This window comes from Capra hircus, chromosome 8, assembly GCF_001704415.2.
Source record: "Capra hircus breed San Clemente chromosome 8, ASM170441v1, whole genome shotgun sequence".
NCBI classification, from domain to species: Eukaryota; Metazoa; Chordata; class Mammalia; order Artiodactyla; family Bovidae; genus Capra; species Capra hircus.
The window spans coordinates 109,930,710-109,950,972 of record NC_030815.1 but is presented as its reverse complement, the minus strand read 5'-3'; the positions used below and the strand labels follow the sequence as shown (position 1 = coordinate 109,950,972).

At 48.2% G+C, this 20,263-nt stretch overlaps 1 protein-coding gene across 5 annotated transcripts in view; it reads right to left on the bottom strand.

The window, feature by feature from the left end:
- Positions 3,039 to 20,263, bottom strand: part of LOC102182036 (protein CutA homolog) — a 19,586-nt gene continuing 2,361 nt past the window's right edge. Inside the window, exons 1-6 of one of the 5 annotated variants that reach the window (XM_005684361.3) lie at positions 18,629 to 20,263; positions 14,565 to 14,713; positions 9,625 to 9,684; positions 7,540 to 7,585; positions 7,244 to 7,293; positions 3,039 to 3,995 (exon numbers count right to left, since the gene is read on the bottom strand). In XM_005684361.3, the coding sequence (XP_005684418.2) occupies positions 3,893 to 3,995; positions 7,244 to 7,293; positions 7,540 to 7,585; positions 9,625 to 9,684; positions 14,565 to 14,713; positions 18,629 to 18,889 (669 nt within the window). In that variant the 5' untranslated portion in view covers positions 18,890 to 20,263 and the 3' untranslated portion in view covers positions 3,039 to 3,892. Of the gene's footprint in view, positions 3,996 to 5,344; positions 5,761 to 7,243; positions 7,294 to 7,539; positions 7,586 to 9,624; positions 9,685 to 14,564; positions 14,714 to 18,628 lie in introns of those variants that run through there. The other 4 variants (XM_005684359.3, XR_001918485.1, XM_005684360.3 and 1 more) reach the window with 4 other exon arrangements.

Here is a 20,263-nt window from a genome sequence, read left to right as displayed (position 1 = left end):
GCCCACGGGGGCAGGGAGCATCAGCTGAGAGCCACAGAGATAAAAGCCGGGGCCTGAACTTAGAATGTGACCCCGGAAGGATGCTTCAGTACAGGCGTTGTAAAACTTCACCAAGTGCTGGCGGCACACGGCTGTAGGAGTCTGAAGTGAGTTCCTGGCCCTGCCCTGTCGGGGTCCTTCGCTTCAGTCCCCTTTCCGCATCCCCCACCCCCCACCCCCGCTTCACCTGCCTGGGAGAATCCCTGCTGGTGTTCAGCCCCCTAGATGCTGAGGGAACCACCTCATAAACATTACAGATTACCACCTTACATAAACTTCTGTAAGTTAGGGGTAGTTTGGAGAGAGAGAAAAAGAGGGGAATAGGAAAAAGCTACAGGCAGGTGAAGGCCACAGGCCTAACTGAACTCTATTTCCAAAGTTAGTGTAGCCTGTTAAACCCTGAGTGTTAATGGCTGACCTTAAAAATTGCTGGCCAGTTCTTTACTGTCTGACCTACCAGGGAAGCCCTCGTTAACTACAGTTCCCATTTTTTCCTACCATGCTTCCGGTGACCTTACAACTGCCCTTGGAACAAACCGCACTTGAGGCCAGGGCGGGGCAAGGGGCTGTCTCGGAGCTCAGTGGAGGGACAGGCGGGTGGCCCTAGGCCCCCAGAGACTCGGGCTCTAGCCCAGGCTGCACAGCAAGGAGCCCTGGAGACCCCTCTGAGGTCGCTAGTCCTCCCGGGGCTGGAGAGTGCCCGTTTCTGCGTGGTTTAGGTGAGTGCTCACAAACTCACAACACACATCTGTCTGCCTTTAGAATTTTGGAGCAAGAAATTAGAATTCTCACAAATTCCCTAAATCATAACTTACTCTTAAAATATGTCAAACATTCTTCATACTTTTCCTGTTATTACAGAAATCTGAAAAAAAAAAATCTTTAACAAATAGGATTATGAAACTTAGTGTATTTACAAAGAACTGCAGTCTCTAGGGAATATTTAAACCCTGGAAAACACCAGAGAACGTCATTGGATGGTATTCAAACGTTAACATTCAAATAGCCTAACAAGGTTAAGAGTACAGACGAGTGTCAGAATTGCCAAATTAAGAATTTATTTTGCTTCCAAAGCTTATTTCTTAGAACACCACTCACAGGATTATATAAAGCATACTGCATGTATACATTTCTCACTTGCAGGAGTAACTCAGGGTTTGCAGTGGACAGGGCTAGACAATCCCGGCAAAAGGAGATGGAAACCACTTCTCTTCTACACTCCTGTCCTGGTTAGGTAACTGTACACTCAACTCTGTATAAGCAACCGCCTCTTGCTCTACTTTTTCAAACCAGTAGCACCTTTATACTTTTAAGCTTCAGTATTCATGGATACTTTTTTACTTCTTCTCATTTCCTCAACTGATTGATTCTCCCAGGGTTCTGGAGTCATAACCATGCTTCCTGAGAAGTGCTGGGAAGGAATTCCCGGGTGGAAACCCTGATGTCTAGCCCCCGCGCCCACAGCACATTGAGGGCAGTGTGGTAGAGCTGGGCAAGCCTCTCAAGCTGTTCCCTCATCTACAGAATGAAGACATCATCACCAGCCTCCAGACCTGTGGGGAGAAGGAAACCACACAACATACCAACTCACCACACTGTTAAGGTGGATGTTTTAGGAATAAACAGCTCTTCCTTAGAGATGGCTACAGCAGGTTCTCTGGCCTACAGAGAGATATAGCCAGCCTCTTTGAAAGAGACTGTAAGAGCATCAGATTTAGAGTCAGACACCTGCTTTCATACTTATTTTAAGCCTCTCTGCTCTCCAATCTAAGGTTTCAACTGCAAAATGAGGGTGACCTGGATTACAAGGATAAATGTTAAGACCTAGGACAGTACCTGCAGAGAGAGCTGGTGTTATTTCCTATAGTCAGCTGTGACTGAGGCCAAGGCAGGCCACCAAAAAACAGTTTTCAAAGCACACTCAGCACAAAAAATGAACCAATGGCAGTCAGAGACAGGAAAATCTCTGGAATTAATCCCACTTTAAGGAAGTTCAAGGAAAAATAATTGGATTTTGCCAACCTGGTAAATGAGAAGGTAACTGTGGAAAGTAGAGAAAGCTTTAGTTACTCAAATGCTTGAAACATCACTTTGGGAAGTATATGCCAAACTGTGTACAGGAGACCAAGTCACCGTCAGCACGCCCCTCCCCTGGCGCGACGCACAATCCAGGAGACGGGCCAGGATGCACGGGGGCAACAGGACGCCGGGGCAGGGGCGACTGCCTCCAACTGGACGCCAGGCCCGCAGAGGGGCAGCCACGCTCCTCCAGAGGGTGCAGAGGGTGCTCAGGCAGGGCACCAGCCTGGCACACCAGAGCCACCCAGAGGTCCAGGCAGGGGAGGAGAGTGGAGGTGGCAGAGTGAGCTGGGGCAAGGCTCCGAAGGGCCCTGAGGGGGGTCACCCTGCAGCAGAGCCGTGAGGGGGCCTAGGCCAGGCTCTCCTCTCACCCCCCGGGGGTCCACCAGCCCCAGGGAGCAGGGTTAGGAGCGCAGCCGATGGAATGAGCAGCCTTGGCTCTCCCCTCTGTAACACGACCCACCCCTTTTCTGGACCTCAGGGCAGTTCAGTTCCCTTCAGTCATCTATAAAACTGGCTTTATAGATTCCACTGGGTCCTTGCTTGGCCTGACTGGCCCCGCATCCTCTTCCAGCCTCGGGGTCTTGAACCTTACAAAATCTATAAGACTGGCTCAGGCTACTGGTTTACAAACTTGTAACAACAAAAACTTAGCTCAATACATAAAAATAATAAAAGCATGGGTGCACTGGCTGAAGTATGAGGAGCCCTCAGGGTCCCTCCTGGAGAAGGCAGTGGCACCCACTCCAGCACTCCTGCCGGGAAATCCCAGGGACGGCGGAGCCTGGTGGGCTGCGGTCCATGGGGTAGCTGAGAGTCGGACATGACTCAGTGACTTCACTTTCACTTTTTACTTTCATGCACTGGAGAAGGAAATGGCAACCCACTCGTGCTCTTGCCTGGAGAATCCCAGGGACGGCGGAGCCTGGTGGGCTGCTGTCTATGGGGTCACACACAGTCTGACATGACTAAAATGACTTAGCAGCAGCAGGGTCCTTCCTGTGAACCCCTCAGGTTCTGATCCAGCAGCTCTCCCGGGTTCTTCCCACTTTAGGATGCTCGGTTTCCGTGCTCACATGGGAAGGTCAGTGTGGTGGGCTCAGAATCCATGTCTCTGCTAAGCAAGGGACCACAGCTTACTGAGGTCTGCCACCTTCGGGCTAGGAAAGAGTCAAGACCAACTCTCAATCCTTGAGACTGTGTCTAAGCACCCCCCTCCCCAGTCCTACCTGCATTCATGAAGCCCTTTCCCAGGCCCACTTCCTCAGGACTCAGCAATAACCAACACCACCTCCAGCTAGAGGAAATAATCCTGCTTGTCCTTGACATTCCACCATTAGCGATTCATCCTTCTGGATAGAGTGCTTCCAGCTCCCCTAGGTGACCTTCACCCCCACACACTTCTGAGTGACAGGTCGCCAGGTCATTCCTAATCAGAAGCAGTAGTAATAACATCCGCGGCACTCAGGTTAGGCTCACTGAACACAGAAGACCAGCCTCACCCTCACTGTGACCTTGCCACTCCTGGCCACCTTTACGTGTGAGGCACGCAGAGGCACGTTCCACCGGGTCCGTGCTTGGCCTGACTGGCCCAGCATCCTCTTCCAGCCTCAGGGGTCTAGGACCTTCACCTTCCACAAGTTACTTAGCTCCTCTGTGCTGAGAAAAGCATGGAATCCAGAGATGCGAGGAGGCAGACAGAAGCCGCCCTTCAGCCGGAGAACAGATAATGACAGCTCTTTGGGGCACGCGGCAGGAGGCACGAGAGCCCCCCTCACTCCTGCTCCATGCCCTCCTCCAGCCACCTTAAGTAGTGCACATCTCCTTGGTCCATGGGAAGACTGAAGAGCTCTGGGATTTCAAAAGGATGCACCAACCTTTGGAAGGAAAGCAGAGGCCTGTGAGTGGCATATAAGCCTATGCCATAAACCCCAACTGGCCGGCCTCCCTTGAGGCCCTCCACAGTCGGCCTGCAGCCCACCTGTCCGGCCCCACAGCCCACCACTCCTAAGCCTATGCCCATCTGTTACCAAGTATAAATTAGGCCAGATGGCATTAGAGTCTCACAAGCATGGGTTCAAATTCTAAGTCCGCCACTTACTAGCCATGTAAGCATGGACGTATCTCTTCATTTCGCTGAAGCCCCCGCAAAAAAAGGAAGGTGAAAACAGTACTGGACTGCTGAGGATTCAGTGAGCAAGGTATGCACGGCGCTTAGCTGCCGCACTGACGGCGCTGTGTGTGCTCGGCAACTGTCAGCTGCTGTCTTTAGCGCTACCCTTCACTCATCGCTGTGCCTGCCCCTGCACCTCTATTCTCCTCCCTACTGCTGCTGCTAAATCGAAAGCCTCTCTTCTCCTCAAGGCTCACTGCAACCAGCGACCTCTCCTCAGGGATCTTCCGTGACCGTCCAAACCCACAGCCGTCTCTCCCTTCTGCCCGTCTCTCTCACCCAGTCCTGAGCACACGTGCTGTCTTCACTTTGCAAACTGGAAAAGCGGAAGACACTGGGCCTCGGTCCCCACTGTCGAGCCGGGGGAAGCAGTCCTCTGCTCTCCTGACTTCAGGCGCTGAAAAGCTCTCACGAGAGGCTGCTTACTAAATCACAACATGTGCACGCACAGTTGCTGGAACAGGAGGAGCAGGCCGTGTAATTTTATCCAGCGCCTGAGAAGAATGAATTTCCTATTTCATGGAGACCTAGACCAGTGGTTCTCCAAGTGGAGTCCTCTGACCCCTGGGGAACTTTCAAGGCTCTTTCAGGAGGTCCAAGAGGCCAAAACTATTTTCACAACAATGTTGTTATTTATCCTTCCACTACGTTGACGTTTGCACTGATGGTGCAAAAGCAGTGATGGGTGAAACTGGCCACCCCTGAGCACGCTCAGGACAGCGGCCCCACACTGCTCTGGCCGCCACTGTCTTCTTCACCGTCGCAGACACGTGTGCACTTCTTTTTTCATGCATTTTTTTAAAAGTCAAATTCATCTAAGAACATTTCTGATAATGTGGCAGAAATTACTATTTTTATTAAAGTTTGACTCTTGAGTGTCGTTTTAATATTCTGTGTGACAAAATGGGAGGTACACATAAAGTGCTTCTGCTATCGTACCTGAGCTCAGTGTTGTCTTAAACTTGTCTGATTTGAGTCACAAGCTAAACTAGACCTTTTCCCCACAGTACACCATTTTTACTTTCCAACTTGAGTAACCATCATTTGTCTGTCAATTTCACAAATTAAGGTGACTCAGGATTGAGTATTAGGTACACATTTTCTCAAATATGAACAAACATTTGGCCCATCACTCAAATGAAGACAATTTACATCGTTTATTGCCAATCAAAGAATTCATTTAAAAAAATTCGTGTTTTGGGGGCAGGGGAGGGAAGCGTTGGGAGTCTGGGATTAGCAGATGTAAACTATTTCCACAGGATGGGCAAACCGCAAGGCCCTGCTGTGCGGTGCAGGGAGCTCTATCCAGTATCTGGTGATAAACCATGATGGGAAAGAACACGGAAAAGAAGATACACGTGTATAGCTGAGCCACTCTGCTGCACAGCAGAGACCACACATGGCATGACACTGTGCAGTGTCCAGTCCAGTCGCTCAGTCCTGTCCAACTCTTTGCGACCCCATGAACACTGTAAATAAGAATAAATTCATGTTTTTAAGCAAAAATCAGAAGTTTGGAAAATTTGAATATACCACCATGAACTTGAAAGTGTCTTAGTACTTAAGAGATGCTTTTGAGGAGATCCAGCTCTCTTATTAAGCCAGATTTTGCAAAAATGTAGAAAGATGCCATTCTTCGCAGTTTTTTTATTTTTGGAAAACATGGTTACTTCCCATGAGAAGGCATCACCAGCATGCTGTTTCACTGCACTACACTTCACTGCAGATACTGCATTTTTTAAAAACTGATGGTTTGTGGCAACCCCACACTGAACAAGTCTACTGACACCTCCTTTGCTCAGTTTATTTTTCTGCGTCATGTTTTGCTAATTCTTGCAAAATTCCAAACTTTTTCATGATTATTATATTTCTTATGGTGATCTGACATCGGTGATCTTTGATGTTACCAGAACGGTTTTTTGTTTTGTATTTTTAAATTAAGGTACATACTTTATTTTCTTTAGACATAATGGTATTGTTAGCACACTTATACTGCAATCTAGGGTAAACATATAACTTCATATGCACTGGGAAATCAAGAAGTGAAATCACTCGCTTCACTGTGGTGGTCTGGAACCAAACATGCAATATCTCCAAGGTATGCCTGTATTTACTTCTGTTCATAGGTTATTATTCTATTACTGTTATTTTCAATGAACTAAAAATATGTATCTTAAAAATTTCTCAGCTTTAACTTCTAATACAGTAAACTTTGATAGAACTCACATAAGTGACGCTCTTTTGGGTCCTCAATAATTTTTAAAAGTGTAAAGGGATCCTGAGACCAAAATTTTGAGAACCAGTGGTTTGAAACTAGGAACTCATTTTACAGGAAATTTCCTGGTGGTCCAGTGGCTAAGACTCTGCGCTTCGAATACAGGGAACCTGGTTTCCATCCCTGGTCAGGGAGCTAGACCTCACAGGCCTCAGCTGAAGATTCCGCATGCTGCAATGAAGACCTGGCGAAGTGAATCAAAGTCACTCAGTCGTGTCCGACTCTGTGACCCCGTGGACTATACAGTCCACGGAATTCTCCAGGCCAGAATACTGGTGTGGGTAGCCTTTCCCTTCTGCAGGGGATCGTCCCAACCCAGGGATCAAACCCAGGTCTCCCACACTGCAGGCGGATTCTTTACCAGCTGAGCCACCAGGGAAGCCCAAGAATACTGGAGTGGGCAGCCTATCCCTCCTCCAGCGGATCTTCCCGACCAGGAGTTGAACCGTGTCACAGGCGTATTCTTTACTAACTGAGGTGTCAGGGAAGCCCTGGTGCAGACAAATAAATATTTAAAAAATAAACTAATTAAAAAAAAGCCCAATACCTCATTTTATAGATAGAGAGTCTATGGGACAGGGTCATAGCCAAGATCACACGGGAGGCTGGTGACTAGGCTCACGCTCATGCACTTAGTTACCTACAGGTCCCTGGCCAGGAGGAGATGGCGCTATTACCTGATGTAGCTGGAGAGCATATGGATCTTGGAAGTCTTTGTCTTTATTAACTGTAAAAAAAACACAACAAATCACTGGTTTAGGATCTCAGCTCCAGCTCCACAGCCCTTTATTCCTCTGGCTTTTTAGGAAACAGCACTCCTCCAGGTCCCCAGGCCCAGTCACTAACTTACAAATGGACATAGGGCATCTTGTGTGGGGCAAGAGCCTCAGTCAGTTGATCTTTGCTAACATTTAATTGGAACTTTGCTCTCACTCTTTCCCGATTAAGGCCCCATCCCTCCAGCTTCACTCACCAACAGGACCTCAGTTGCTTCTTCTATTTCTCCATTCCAATAGTATCTGGAGAAAAGAACAAAAAAAAGAAGTATCATGCTTACAAGATGTGCTATGCTTAGTCACTCAGTCGTGTCTGACTCTTTGTGACCCCATGGACTGTAGCCCACCAGGCTCCTCTGTCCATGGGGATTCTCCAGGCAAGAATACTGGAGTGGGCTGCCATGCCCTCCTCCAGGGGACCTTCCCAATCCAGGAATCGAACCAGGGTCTTCTACATTGCAGGTGGATTCTTTACCAGCTGAATTACCAGGAAGTCCACTGACAAGACGAGCTCAGTGAAATAAACCTGGCCCAATTTGCTGACTTGCTGAAGTGGAAACTTTAAAATCTTTCCAAGCTCATATGAAAAAGCCTGGAGTTGGCCAAGGCCCTACAGGTCATCTAGTCTAAACATTCTAATGCATGCTTCTAGCACCTGACTTAACTTTCCTGGAAGTAAGAGGCTCACTGTCTCTTGAAGTCCATCTACTTTAACGGTTTTCACATGAGCTGGTTTCTCTTACGGTGTGCCGACATTTGCCACCCTACTGTCTTCCCCAACTTCCACGTGACAGCCCTGCAGAAACTCCCATATGTTCCTCTCCAAAGCGGGCGTCCCCAGCTCGTTCAGTGCTCCCCCCAAACTGCTGGCTTCCGTGCACCTCCCCATCCTCTGGGCTGGTGCTACTTGTATCACTGACTCTCAAAGCTGAGTGCCCACCGAGCGATCAATAGAAGAGCACAGGACTTATTCACCGAAGAAGTGAGCCTTATAAAATACGGAAGCAGGTCTGAAAGTTCAAAACAGAGTCACTGACAATGTTCAGAAAAAGAGCAGGAGATCACCATCATGGCAGGGAGAGAAATTTGGCCTGAGAATATCTGTGCTGACCCAGAGCGAGTCTAAGATGGCTCAGGCCCCTGGCCTCACCCCACAGAGCTGTGGTGAAAGCGTGAATCACAAGGAAGGACGAACATGAGGCAAGCGGCAGGCGTAAATTCCAGTCTAGCTTCCCAGCACTAGCTCCCGGACTGGCTTTATGTCAATCACTTAACACGACCTCTTAAAAATGCAGAGACTCAAGCCCCATCCTCAGGGAGACTAAACAGATCCAGGATGGGGCTCAGGCATCTGAAGTACGGCCAGGCCTGGGAGCCCCGGCGCCAGGCAACGGGCGCACCGCGGTGTGTCCTGCTGGGCAGGGGCAGCTTCCTGCTCCAGCACGTCTGTTCTCAGCTGCAGAGCAGCCATCGCTCCCTCTCTCATCAGGGCAGGAAGGAGGTGAGAAGTCCTGCATGGGTAGTGCTGGGATGCTGAGATGCCGTTTTTCATCACTTTATTTACTCTTAATTGGAGGATAACTGCTTTACAGTATTGTGCTGGTTTCTGCCAAACATCAGCGTAAATGGGCATTTCATGTCCCCTCCTTCCCTCCTGAACCTCTCCTGCCCCCCACCCATGGTGACACATTTTGATGAAGGAAATGGTGTGGGCCTGGCTTAAGTAAAGGAGCCAACCAAATGAAAGGCAGACAACACACAGAAACAGCCCAAACTCTGAGTTTCTCAGAGAATCCAAAAGCAACAGGAATTATAATCTCTGAGATCCTTAGCTGGCTTACTCAGACTGGCTTACCCAGTATGACTTCTTTGCTAACAGCAAGCTAATTGACGGACTGATTTAAACAAAGAATCAGGAAACAAGGCTCACTGTTCCTAAACTGTAGATCTTTTTTCTGCCTTCCCTAACCATAGCCTGTTTTTGCTATGGTTGAATGGCATAAACCCACTGGCTGACTTCCTCTGAATACAGATTGACAGTGAAGTACTGATTAAGTAAATGCCTTTGAGTTGTTCCTTTACAGGTTCATGGCACCCACTCCAGTACTCTTGCCTGGAGAATCCCATGGAGGGAGGAGCCTGGTAGGCTACAGTCCGTGGGGTTGCAAAGAGTCGTACACGACTGCATGGGTGTACAAAAATTAGTTCAGTGCCCCAATTTCCACCAGGCAGGACCTGACGGAGCACTCTCACACCCCTCCACTGGCCAGAGCAGAACTCACAGCGAGGAGGCCTTAGGCAGGATGTTCACAGAGGCAGCCAGCTTCTTATCCAGGATAGCCCTAAAGCAAAGAGAGAGCATGCCAGTCACTGGGGCAAGTGTCCAGCATCTGAAGAGATGGAACAGGGTACAGGAAGTCTCAACAGATAACCGTTTAGAGTGCCCCTCCCAAGTCAAACCAATACGCTCCATAACTCCCATGCACAGACCCTCTGCAGACAGAATTGTTTATAAGTCCTTCCCTGAGTGGGAGAAGTAGGGAAGCAGCTATGCAAAGGCTGTTTCAAGGACAGGCCCAGTCAGCTTGGGGAAAGGGAATCTTTTAGCACTGGAAGGAGAACAAAAAGACCCGGATTCCAACCCGGCCCTGCAGCAGGATGGCTGTGTGACCTTATGCAAGCGCCTTCTTCCATCCCAGAAATCAGTATTTGAGCACCTATCCACGACAGGCATGACCGCCTCACTCAACTTGACTCTCCTGCTGTACAACCAGAGGAATGGTTCAGCTGATGGGTTCCAATCCTCTTCACCACCAAATACTCCTTTTATTATGTCAGCTTCTTTTCCTCTTCTCTCTTGGATATGCACTAGGCTTTCACATGAGATCTACAGATCAGAAGTGTCTGACGACCACATGGAATTGACACAACTCGAAGGAAAAGCAAAAAAGGCATCCTGTCCTGTGACTGGCCAACACAGGCTCTTTACACTTTCCATTTTTGTGATGCTTCCTACCACAGTCCTAGGAGCACCGTCACCACCTCTGCAGACCTCTAAGCACTGGGTCGTTTTATTTTTTGACAGACTGCAGACTGGCACTCTTGCTCTGATGGTCTGATCCCTGTGCAGGGCCCTGGCGAACACGATACAGTGTGCCTGAACGAGTGCACATGTCACAGGAACAAGCACCACCGCATCGCCGGCGAGGGAAGTGGCCCCAGGGCTCAAACCCTAAGCTCTGGGGATCAGGCAGGCCGGACAAACCCGCCGCAGGTCTGCCGTCAGCCACGGAGGCCCGTCTCAGTTCCCTGAAGTGTGTGGGCCCTGCCAAATACAATGCGTCTGAGCCCTGAGCCCTGAGCCCTGAGCCCTCCTTTCCTTGACCGCTGCCAAGAGAACTGACCTACTTTCTCTTCTCCCAAGTTCCCGGCTGAACAGTGTTCTATTTAAGGCTCCACATTAATGTGGTATTATCACCACCCCCATGCCCTTGGAAAGTTCCAGGTGGTAAATAAATCCCTGACTCTAAGGAGAGGCACACGGCCCAAATTTGTTTAAGCAACTGCTACAAGTCTTGCTCACTCAATCAAGTCATCTGCTGAGAAATCACATTTCACTGGTTCTGAAAGTGGCATGCAAACACAGGGAATGAGTTAAACCTTTAGAAAAAAAATTAATCCATTGCTTCACAGGCCTCCAATCTCTTTGGCAGTGTGAACTCCTCGGTGACTAATCACAGCAACTTGTACTTGGGAAAAAGACTGTAAAGTTCTGGAGGACTGTTATTCAAAATGCCCCTGTGGCAAAAAAGGGAAAAAAAAACACCAGAGAGAGAAAACAAATGTACAAGCTGATGGATAAAACAAACACCGAAGTCCAGCGGAGAGTCACAGAGCAGGAGCTCAAGCCCCCATGCTTGTCTGAGTAAAGCGGAAGACAGGCCTTCGAGGGCCTCCAGAAATGGCAAAGCCCCAGACTGGAGGCTCATGGACCAGATACACGGTTTGGCTTTCAGTGTGTTTTAAAAAAATCGTGATTTGTTACCAATATTTACTATTAGGGTACTTTACATTCAAAAATACACGTTCCCTAGCTTCTCACCAAAAAATGAATCTTAGAACCTTGTGGACCCGTAGTCCTACAAGGTCATGTTCAGCCAGAGCTGAGCAGGGGCTCCCACCTCCAGGCATGGCCGGAGCTTCTCGGGTCAGTGAGTTTCCACTCCCCTTCCTCCCAACACCTGGGACGCACAAGGGCTGCCAACTGCTGCCATTCTTCACGCCGCCGCCCCAGCCCACTTCGCTCAGGCTGACGGGGCCTGACCCCCTTCACTATGTAGGAGACCACGGCCAGCGAAGGAAGACGTGTCTAGGGTCATCTGTGGTGTCGCCAGCAAAGAGGACGCAACGCCCAGCTCTCCTGGCTCAGCACTCAGGTTTCCGGCCTGGCCCCAGCTAGAGACGTTTCCAGTGTAGAGGCTGTCTGTCACTAAGAGCTCTAAGAACATTACCCGGAGCCAGAACGGAGCTGCACCAGACTGAGAGGCAGCTCTAAAGAACACTGAGAAGAGCGAGCCCCAGACTGGAGCCGAAAGGCCTGGTTCCCGCACCAGTTCTGTAGGCAGAGCTGAGCTACCTGCCAGCTAACATCTGTGGGGCCCTCCCTACCACATACCTACTTACTCTCTCCTATAAACCCTGGAAACAAAATCTATTTGCCTTTCTTCTATTCCAGTTGAATCATTAGTGAACAGAACAGCTGAAGGGAGACTCCACTTGAGACTTCCAGTCCAGCTGGTGGGCTACACACACACACACACAAACACACTCTGCAACCTCCCTTTCACACCCCATGCCAGCGACAGCAGAGAAAACTTATTTAGCCACGCCGGAGCACAGCAAGGAGAACACTGCACGCACCAGCAAGTAGCAGGAAGCCCTGAAGAATACGGGCAGCGCTGAGACATGCATGGGCGCGTGAAAGGGGGCTGCCTCGTGCAAGAGCCTTCGGATCTTTTAAAAACTGGTAGTGATCTGGTTTACTTGGCTTCCAGCAACTTGGAGAATTTTGAAGATTATAAAATTTGACCCCTCTGAAAATACTTGAGGCGATAAACTATTCTTAGGAACTGATTCAGACGGCAGAATGTCCACCTGCCTGCCCCACGTGCAGTGAAACAGCGCTGCCTACGGGCAACTCCTGCAGCTGCTCCTGCGCTCCCCCGTCAGCATCACCAGGAAGGTGAGAGAGGAAAGCATCTGCAGAAAGTCAAACACCACGAGAAACTACAATTCAACAACGAAGAATTTACTTGAGAAAGACAAATCAATAGAACAATCAAAACCAAGATTTTAAAATAAGTACAATTATGTATACTTAAAAATTGCTAAGAGTAGATCTTAAGAGTTCTTACCACACCAAAAAAAGTAACCGAGATGATGGCTATTTTAACTAACCTTACTGTCATAATCATTTCGCAATACATACATATATAAAATGATCATGTTATATATCTTAAACTTACACAATGTTATATGACAATTTTATCTCAATAAAGCTACAAAAAATTAAAGATAAGTATAATTACTATCTGCAGAAAGATAAGATTATTGCATCTATAAAACAAGACAGACAATTACAAACCAAAAGCACTTGGTTACTAAAAACAATTCGAAATCTTGAAAAGGAAACTATAGAATTCAGTCTAAAGAAAACTATAAGGTCAGTCACAGAAAACGAATTCAACATCTCCCTATCTAACAGAAGTTCCAGGAACAGGACGCAGAAAGACAGCAGAGAGAGTATGTTTAAAAAGTTAACAACTGAACGTTAAGATACACTCCTAAAAACTAGCAGAGAGAAAACGCATCACCTACTGAGGAATGAGATCCACTGCTGCTTCTCATCAGCAACCCTGGATGCAAGACGGCAGAGACCTCTCTCCAAGCTGAAACCGATCCACTCCCCTCAGCTAGCCTTTCCACTATTTAGAATCCACGCCTTAGAGCCCTTTTCCTCCCAATACCCAGCACCTCACAGATGTCACCTGAAGTTGCTCCTGACAGGACCCAGAGTGGCTAGTCCAGGGGTCCAGTGAGTTCAGCACAGGCCCTGCGTATACCAGAAGCACAGAAGGGATTTCAATTCCTAGCTGCTCAAAGCTGAGGTCCTATTTCTGGAGTAATCACATGTTCATTCAGACAAAAGCTGTTCTCCAAATGCAACGTTAATAAGGAAAAAAAACAGACATGCTGGTTAGGGGCAGGAAAGATGTAATCAAATCAAAGTTAACCTGTGACCATCAGTTTGGAAGCTGTGTGCCCCCAAAGACCAGATTCAACGCATAAAACAGTGTGACTACACCAAACTTCAAGAACGCAGAATTGCAGGGCAAGAAGAGGAGCTGGGAGTCAAGCCTATTAGCCCTCAGCCCCACTAACCCTCTTCGGAGCGGCAGCTATAAAGGAGGGGCAACTTCCCCAGCAGCTCAGTGGTCAGGACTGACTCACTGCCCTGGCTCTGGGCTCAACCCCCCCACTCCGGGAACCAATATGCCGCAGGCTGCAGGGTGCAGCCAGAAAAGCAAGAGGAGGGGGAGGGGTGGAAATCAGATACAACCTTTACTGGGCACCTGTTACATTCGAGTTCCTGGAGTAAGGGCTGAACAGATATCACATCATTTAATCCTCTCAAGAAGGATAATTCAAAAACTAAGGTTTAGAGAAGAGGAGCAGCTTGCCCGAGGTCACACAGTCAGCAAGAGATGGAGCCAAGGTTCCAGCTCTGTTCCCCTGCTCTCTCCACCCCTGCTTTCAGTAATTCGCCAAACACCTGGAATCGGTCTCCTCCTCCTCCCGCTGTCATGGTCCACGTCTCTGGGACTGAGCAAAAAGTACCTCCAAAAATGGAGAGAGCTGGGTCAGAAGTTAGAACTGTTAAATGCTCAACCTGCAGGCTTCCATCTGAGCAAGGCGCCTCGCTCTCCCGGTCTCAGGTCCCTTATCTGCCCCCAGGCACCACTCAACATTTTCAGGCCCAGAAACAGATCCATCCAAGTGTCATTCACGCGTGCCTCTCCAACCGCCCCAGTGAGACAGCTGCGCAGTTCAGCACCGCACAGATGGGTTGTCAAGAGCAAAGGAAGAGTCCCCAAGTGGCCCCTCTGGAGCCTCCTGTGGCTCCTGAGCCCCCTGGGGCAGTACCTGAGCCCCTTCCCCGTACCTGGCGATATCTCTGGCAATCTGCTCGTTGGGGCAGTTGACAAAAACAATGGAGTACGTGCCGGACACATAGCTGCCAGTGACAACGGAAAGGAGCTGCAGGCTGAGGGTCCTGAGCACAGGGTATGTCAGGAGCGAGGCTGTCAGGATCTGCACAGTGGGGAGAGAGGGCACAGGTCAGCAGAGGCGTGGCCAGCTCGCTGCCTGCCAGCTCAAGCGGACTGGGGCCCACGCTGGGCAGCACACTGTACCCCACTTCCCACCCACAAAAGAGCTCCTAGGGTCTGCATCGAGCTCCAGTGCTTAATGTGTTCATGCCGAGATTACTTGACTCTGCATTTTGCAAATGGTTTTTAAAAAAAGAGGCTTAAAAATCAAGACACTCGCTCAAAATCACACAGCGCTGGGAATCCTCGGCTGGTCCAGTGGTCAGGATTCTGTGCTTTCACTTCCAAGGCCCAGGTTCAATCCCTGGTTGGGGAACTAAGACCCCGTGAGACGAAAAAAGCCACGCAGCAGGGCCACACACACACACACCCACACACACACAAATCACACACATACACAGACACACAAATCTCACACACACACACAAATCACACAGCTTTTAACTGGTGAAGCCAAGAATAGGAGTGGAGCCTGGATAACTTGAAATCCATTCCCACTGGAAAACTGCTACTGCAGGTAACACCGACTGGCATCCACGGGACTGCTGTCATCCTGTGGAGACTGTGACTGACAATAAATTCCTGTATCTGTAGATGTGTTAGGGAGTTAATTTCACCGTCATTCAGTTGTGCTCATGCCAGGTGCTGCGGGGCGTGCACAGGAGAAGGAAGCCTGATTCTACAGCAGTGGGGCCTGCGCTACTATGACACACAACCGGCGGGGGAGGCCCAAAAGGAAGGCTCCAGCCGTTGGGGGCAGGAGAGGCTTTGAAGAGAAGGGACCATCCAAGTTGGAACTGAAATAATACGTAGGACTGAAACAGAAGATATGGTTAATATGTACAAACTCAAGAGGGATCTGGGGACAGAGGAGTAACCTAGACTGCATGGGTCTCAGTCAGTGGGCACGAGACTGGGGGTAAAATGAGTCTGGCTAGAACTATAAAGGGTCAGGCTAAGGAGTGTGGGGTCTGTACTCAAGTGATGGGGTGCTTTTGGAGGCTTAAGGAGAAGAGTAATAACATGATCAGGCTGAGCAGAGTAAAGGGAAGGAGGGTGGGGAGTGATCAGAGATAGGTGATTCAAAGGCCATTACAATGTTGCAGGAAAAAGATACTAAGATCCTGAGCTAAGGAAATGACAGTGATAACAGGAGAGGAAAAGACAGTCAAGATACAACTTTTCTTGCTACTTTAATGATAAAACATCTAAAATAAGAGGGAAGTAAGAGAATTAGAGGACATCTTCCAGGGTTCTTTGCTTGGGGGATACAAGAGTCATTAACAGAGATGGAGGCAACTTGTAAGGAGCCCCACCGTGAATCAGGCAAGACTGGACAAGAACACGCTTCTCCTGCCTGCCAGCCCGGGGCTCATGTCTCGCTCAAACAAACCTTTGTCTTCCCACTCCTGCGTTATCGCCTGGCCCTGCCTGCCTCCTACTTCTTGGCAGGGCCTGAGGAGCATTTTTATGTCTTTAGCTTCTCATTCCCTCCCACGACCTCCCCCAACACCTCCAGTCCAACATACTAGTCCTCTGAACTAAACCAGTGGCCACACAAGAAAAAACAACCAACCAGGGTTTTCAAGGAGGTTGTTAGTGACAACTCAATTAGATTATACAGGATATAAAAAAACAAAGGCACCAAACAGCAGATTTAAAACCTAGTGTTAGTCCAGCTCTCTGCAGTCTTCAACAAGTTACTTCCTCTCTCTTCTATACAGGTTACCTAGAAAGTGGAGATTACAGCATTTGTGCTGCCTACCTCAAAGTTGCCATGGGTTCAAACAAGATAGGAAAAACAGTTTCTGACCACTAATCCAATAAAGAAAGGAACCACGCTTTGCTCATCACTGTGTCCCCAGGACAGTTCACGGCACACAGCAGCTTCTCAAGAAATAACCTGCAGACTGGTGAATTCGCATACCAGCAAGATGCTGAGATGCAGACTACACAGTCTTGTGAAATAAGTGGGGCTTTTGGGTCATCCACAGAGCTTTTGGCAGAGAATCGGACATACTAGAACACTCTAAGGGGTCAGATACACGACTCTAAGGTGGCTTTCAACACGGACTCTAAACAAAAGGAGCAATGGTCTGTCCCCCAACCAAAAAAGCCATTCCTAGGGGAAATCTAGGAATTTCAGCCAGCAGGTATCAGTGGAACACAGAACTCACAGGATTAAATACAAACTCACCTAAAATGAATTGAAACTCTTGCGTGAACTCACAGTGAAAGAGACACTCAGAGGTAGTCTGGGCACTTGGGTATTACCTAAGACAAGCCTTTATTGAACAGATAAGGTAACTGAGGCAGTTCTGTGACTGATCCAAGACTTAAATCCACACTCCTGCCTCCCATTCTGGGCTCTCTGAACTGCAAGGAGGAAGTGACACAGCAGGGTTATTTCAGCTTCACTTAATCCAGTGGCTCTCAGCATGAGGCAATTTTGCCTCTGCCCCAGGGGACATCTGGTCAAATCTAGGGACAATTTTCACATCATGACTGGGGAAGAAATGCCACTGGGAGAGGCCAGGATTGCTGCTGAACATCCTTCTGCTGTACCATCAATCACACTGAAATACAGAGGTTTACATCCATCTCCCTCATTGGATGTGAGCTCATTCATTTCTGTATCCTCAGCACTTTAAAGCCCTGCTAAGAGGTATGGCTTGAGAAGTGTTTGCAGACCATATCAACAAAGAATCAGAAGATATGAAAGGTCAGTTTGGAATCAAAGGTGGACTACAGTACGTTAGAAAGTGGTGTCACATGAGCGCAAAATACATATGCCAACATGTTTCCTAATAGAAACATTATACTTATTACTGTAAGTTTGTAACTTTTTCATATTTATATCTTTACATCTTTTCTAAGTTTACATTGTTTCAAAATATTTTATGTATCCTTTCAATTACTTCATTCTGCCTTTTTCCTTTTTGGTACTGTAGTATCTATCTGCCTAACCTTTAAGAGGTTATGGTTTTGTTTTAATTTTATGGTCACACCCCGAGGCATTCGGGACCTTAGTTCCCCAACCAGGGATCACACCTAACTCCCCTGAGCTGGAAGGTGCAGTCCTAACCACTGGACTGTCGGGGATGTCCTTAAGAGTCTATGGTTGACTTGACAATCTGTGTTAAGGCAGAAGGGGCCTAAGAAACCACCTAGTGTTTCTAAATTTATAACATACCTAGTTTTAAGGAATTTGGAAATACTCTGAAATTAACATTGTGTTTATTTATACACTTTCCTTGGGTGCAAATCCAGAATTTTCACACACACACCCCCCCCCAAGAAAATCTATAGTCCCCAAAATATTAAGCATCACTGACGTATGCCAGTTAATTAAGGGCCAAAGGGGGAAGAAATCACCAGAAAAGTGAGCAGCGGAGCTGGGCTAGACCCCTGGGCTTCAACAGTTCTCCTTTCCACCACGCGGCCCTGCCCCAAAGGGCAGCCACCACCAGCACCACCAACAGGCACTCTGCAGCCACTGCCAAACTTCACATGTGAAGATACTTCAGAGATGAGACAGCAAAGCCCCAGAAAAATGAGATGGTAATGCACTGGGAAAAGGGAAACAAGCTAGCACGGGACCCTTAGATGAGAACGCGCCAGCAAACACCCTTCACCACCCCACCCTCCTGGGCAGTGAAACAGCCCAGCCGCTCCTCAAAGGCAGGGCAGAAAGGGGTGCTGGTGAGCTTCAGAATCACACCACGATCTCCAGGACACTGGGTGGCACCTCCAGGAACTTCACCATCCACCCCCTACCTGCCTGCCCCCAGCTCAAAATCCCAGGAGTATACAACACAAATGCCCCTTCCTCCCTCAGTCCCCAGGCTGGAGGTTTAGAGGCGAGAGGACTCACAGCATCATACTGTAGAACACTCACCAAGAGGCATATAAAGACAGAGGGCCGAGCGGAGCCTGGCAGAGGGCACCGTGAGCCCAGCCTGTCCATGGCGTCGCTGGTGACTGAGCCAGCACCGGCTATGGCAACTGCAGCCTGAGCAGAGTCGCTGGCGGACGGATGGGCTCCAAGGGCCCGAGCCCCTCTCCCCTTACCACCTGCTGCCTGCCCCACCGCCCGGCCAGGTCCCAGCCAGGCTGGCCGGAAGGAGAGGGTGGAGGAGGCGGGGAAAGAGGGACTCATTTTTCACTGGGCAACTCTCTAGAAACATATAACCCAAACACCCCGTGCAAACCTCCAACCCCTGCAAAAACAAAAATACCAACCTTTAAGAGGTTGGTATTTTCCCTCCCCATTCTCGCATATACCAAAAACCATAAAATCCCCTGAGGTGTACAGATTAAAGCTTCTTAGATATATAAAACCTTCAGAAACCACAGCCCACAAACACAAATACACAAAACTCTTCCACTGAGGCCCATCCCACCAAAAAGAGAAAATAAAAACAAACCCAAATAAATGAAGCCCACACGTGGCTGACTTCATGTCCCCCCCACAGCATCTCCCTTCTAATCCTCCCTGGTTTAAAACAAACACTCCTGCTGCTGACTGCTCTCCCTGTAAACCCACCCATCTTTCAAGGCCAGCTGGTCTGTGCAGCCTTTACAAAGGTTAACCCCAAGGTCCCATTTCCCCTAAGGCACTCTGTCCACATTTAACGTCAGCTGCTAAAACAAACTCAAAAGCAGCAAGCTAATGACTGACTGTTACCCTCTGGGGACAGAGTCCATTGTTGTCAGGGGTTCCAATTTTTTAATCCAGCTTCTTAATGTGAAATTTCTTAATTTTTAAATGACCACACTGCTGGTAAGACCCTAAGTAAATTTTAAGCCAAGGAAAACTACTCTTTATCTTGACTGTAGTAGTGATTACACAAACATTAAAAAATTCAGCAAACTGTACACTTAAATTGGTCAATTGTGTTCTATGTAAATAGTACCTTAAACAAAGCAGGTGGGGAGGAGAATGCTGAAAATCAACTAGGAATTGTTTTAAACTGGGCAGACAAAACAAAACCTACCTGGTTCCCAAACTGGCAGGCAAGCTGCCAGTTCACAGCTTCTGTGTTTAACTACCTGTTTACCTGTCTGCCTTATTCCTTGGGACTATTATTCTTAAAAGGCCTGATAACACTTTCCAGCAAAGCGCCCGACAAAGCCAGCTGTAGCCCTAGTTCTATCATTTATAATGGCTGTGTAGACTCAGGCAAATAACTTAACCTCTCTGAGCTTTGGGGGGTGTTTTTTTGGTAAAGAGCTAATACCTCTTTCATAGATCTAAAGTGAAGATTAACAGAAGATAAATGTAAGAGTGTTTTATAAAATATAAGACCATGTCAGCATTTCAAGAGCAGTCTCATGCCACTACCAAACAAGGTTAACTCAGAAAATCTCCAGCTGTGATTGAAGAACTTAGCATGTATGAAAGAAACAAGGTTAGAAACAATGAGGGTGAGTGGTCCTTAAACAATCCTTTATATTCAAAGTCCACTAAAATAAATCAAGACTGTGATCTTTTAAATCCGTTATATTAATAGGAAAAGTCACTGTTAATGAC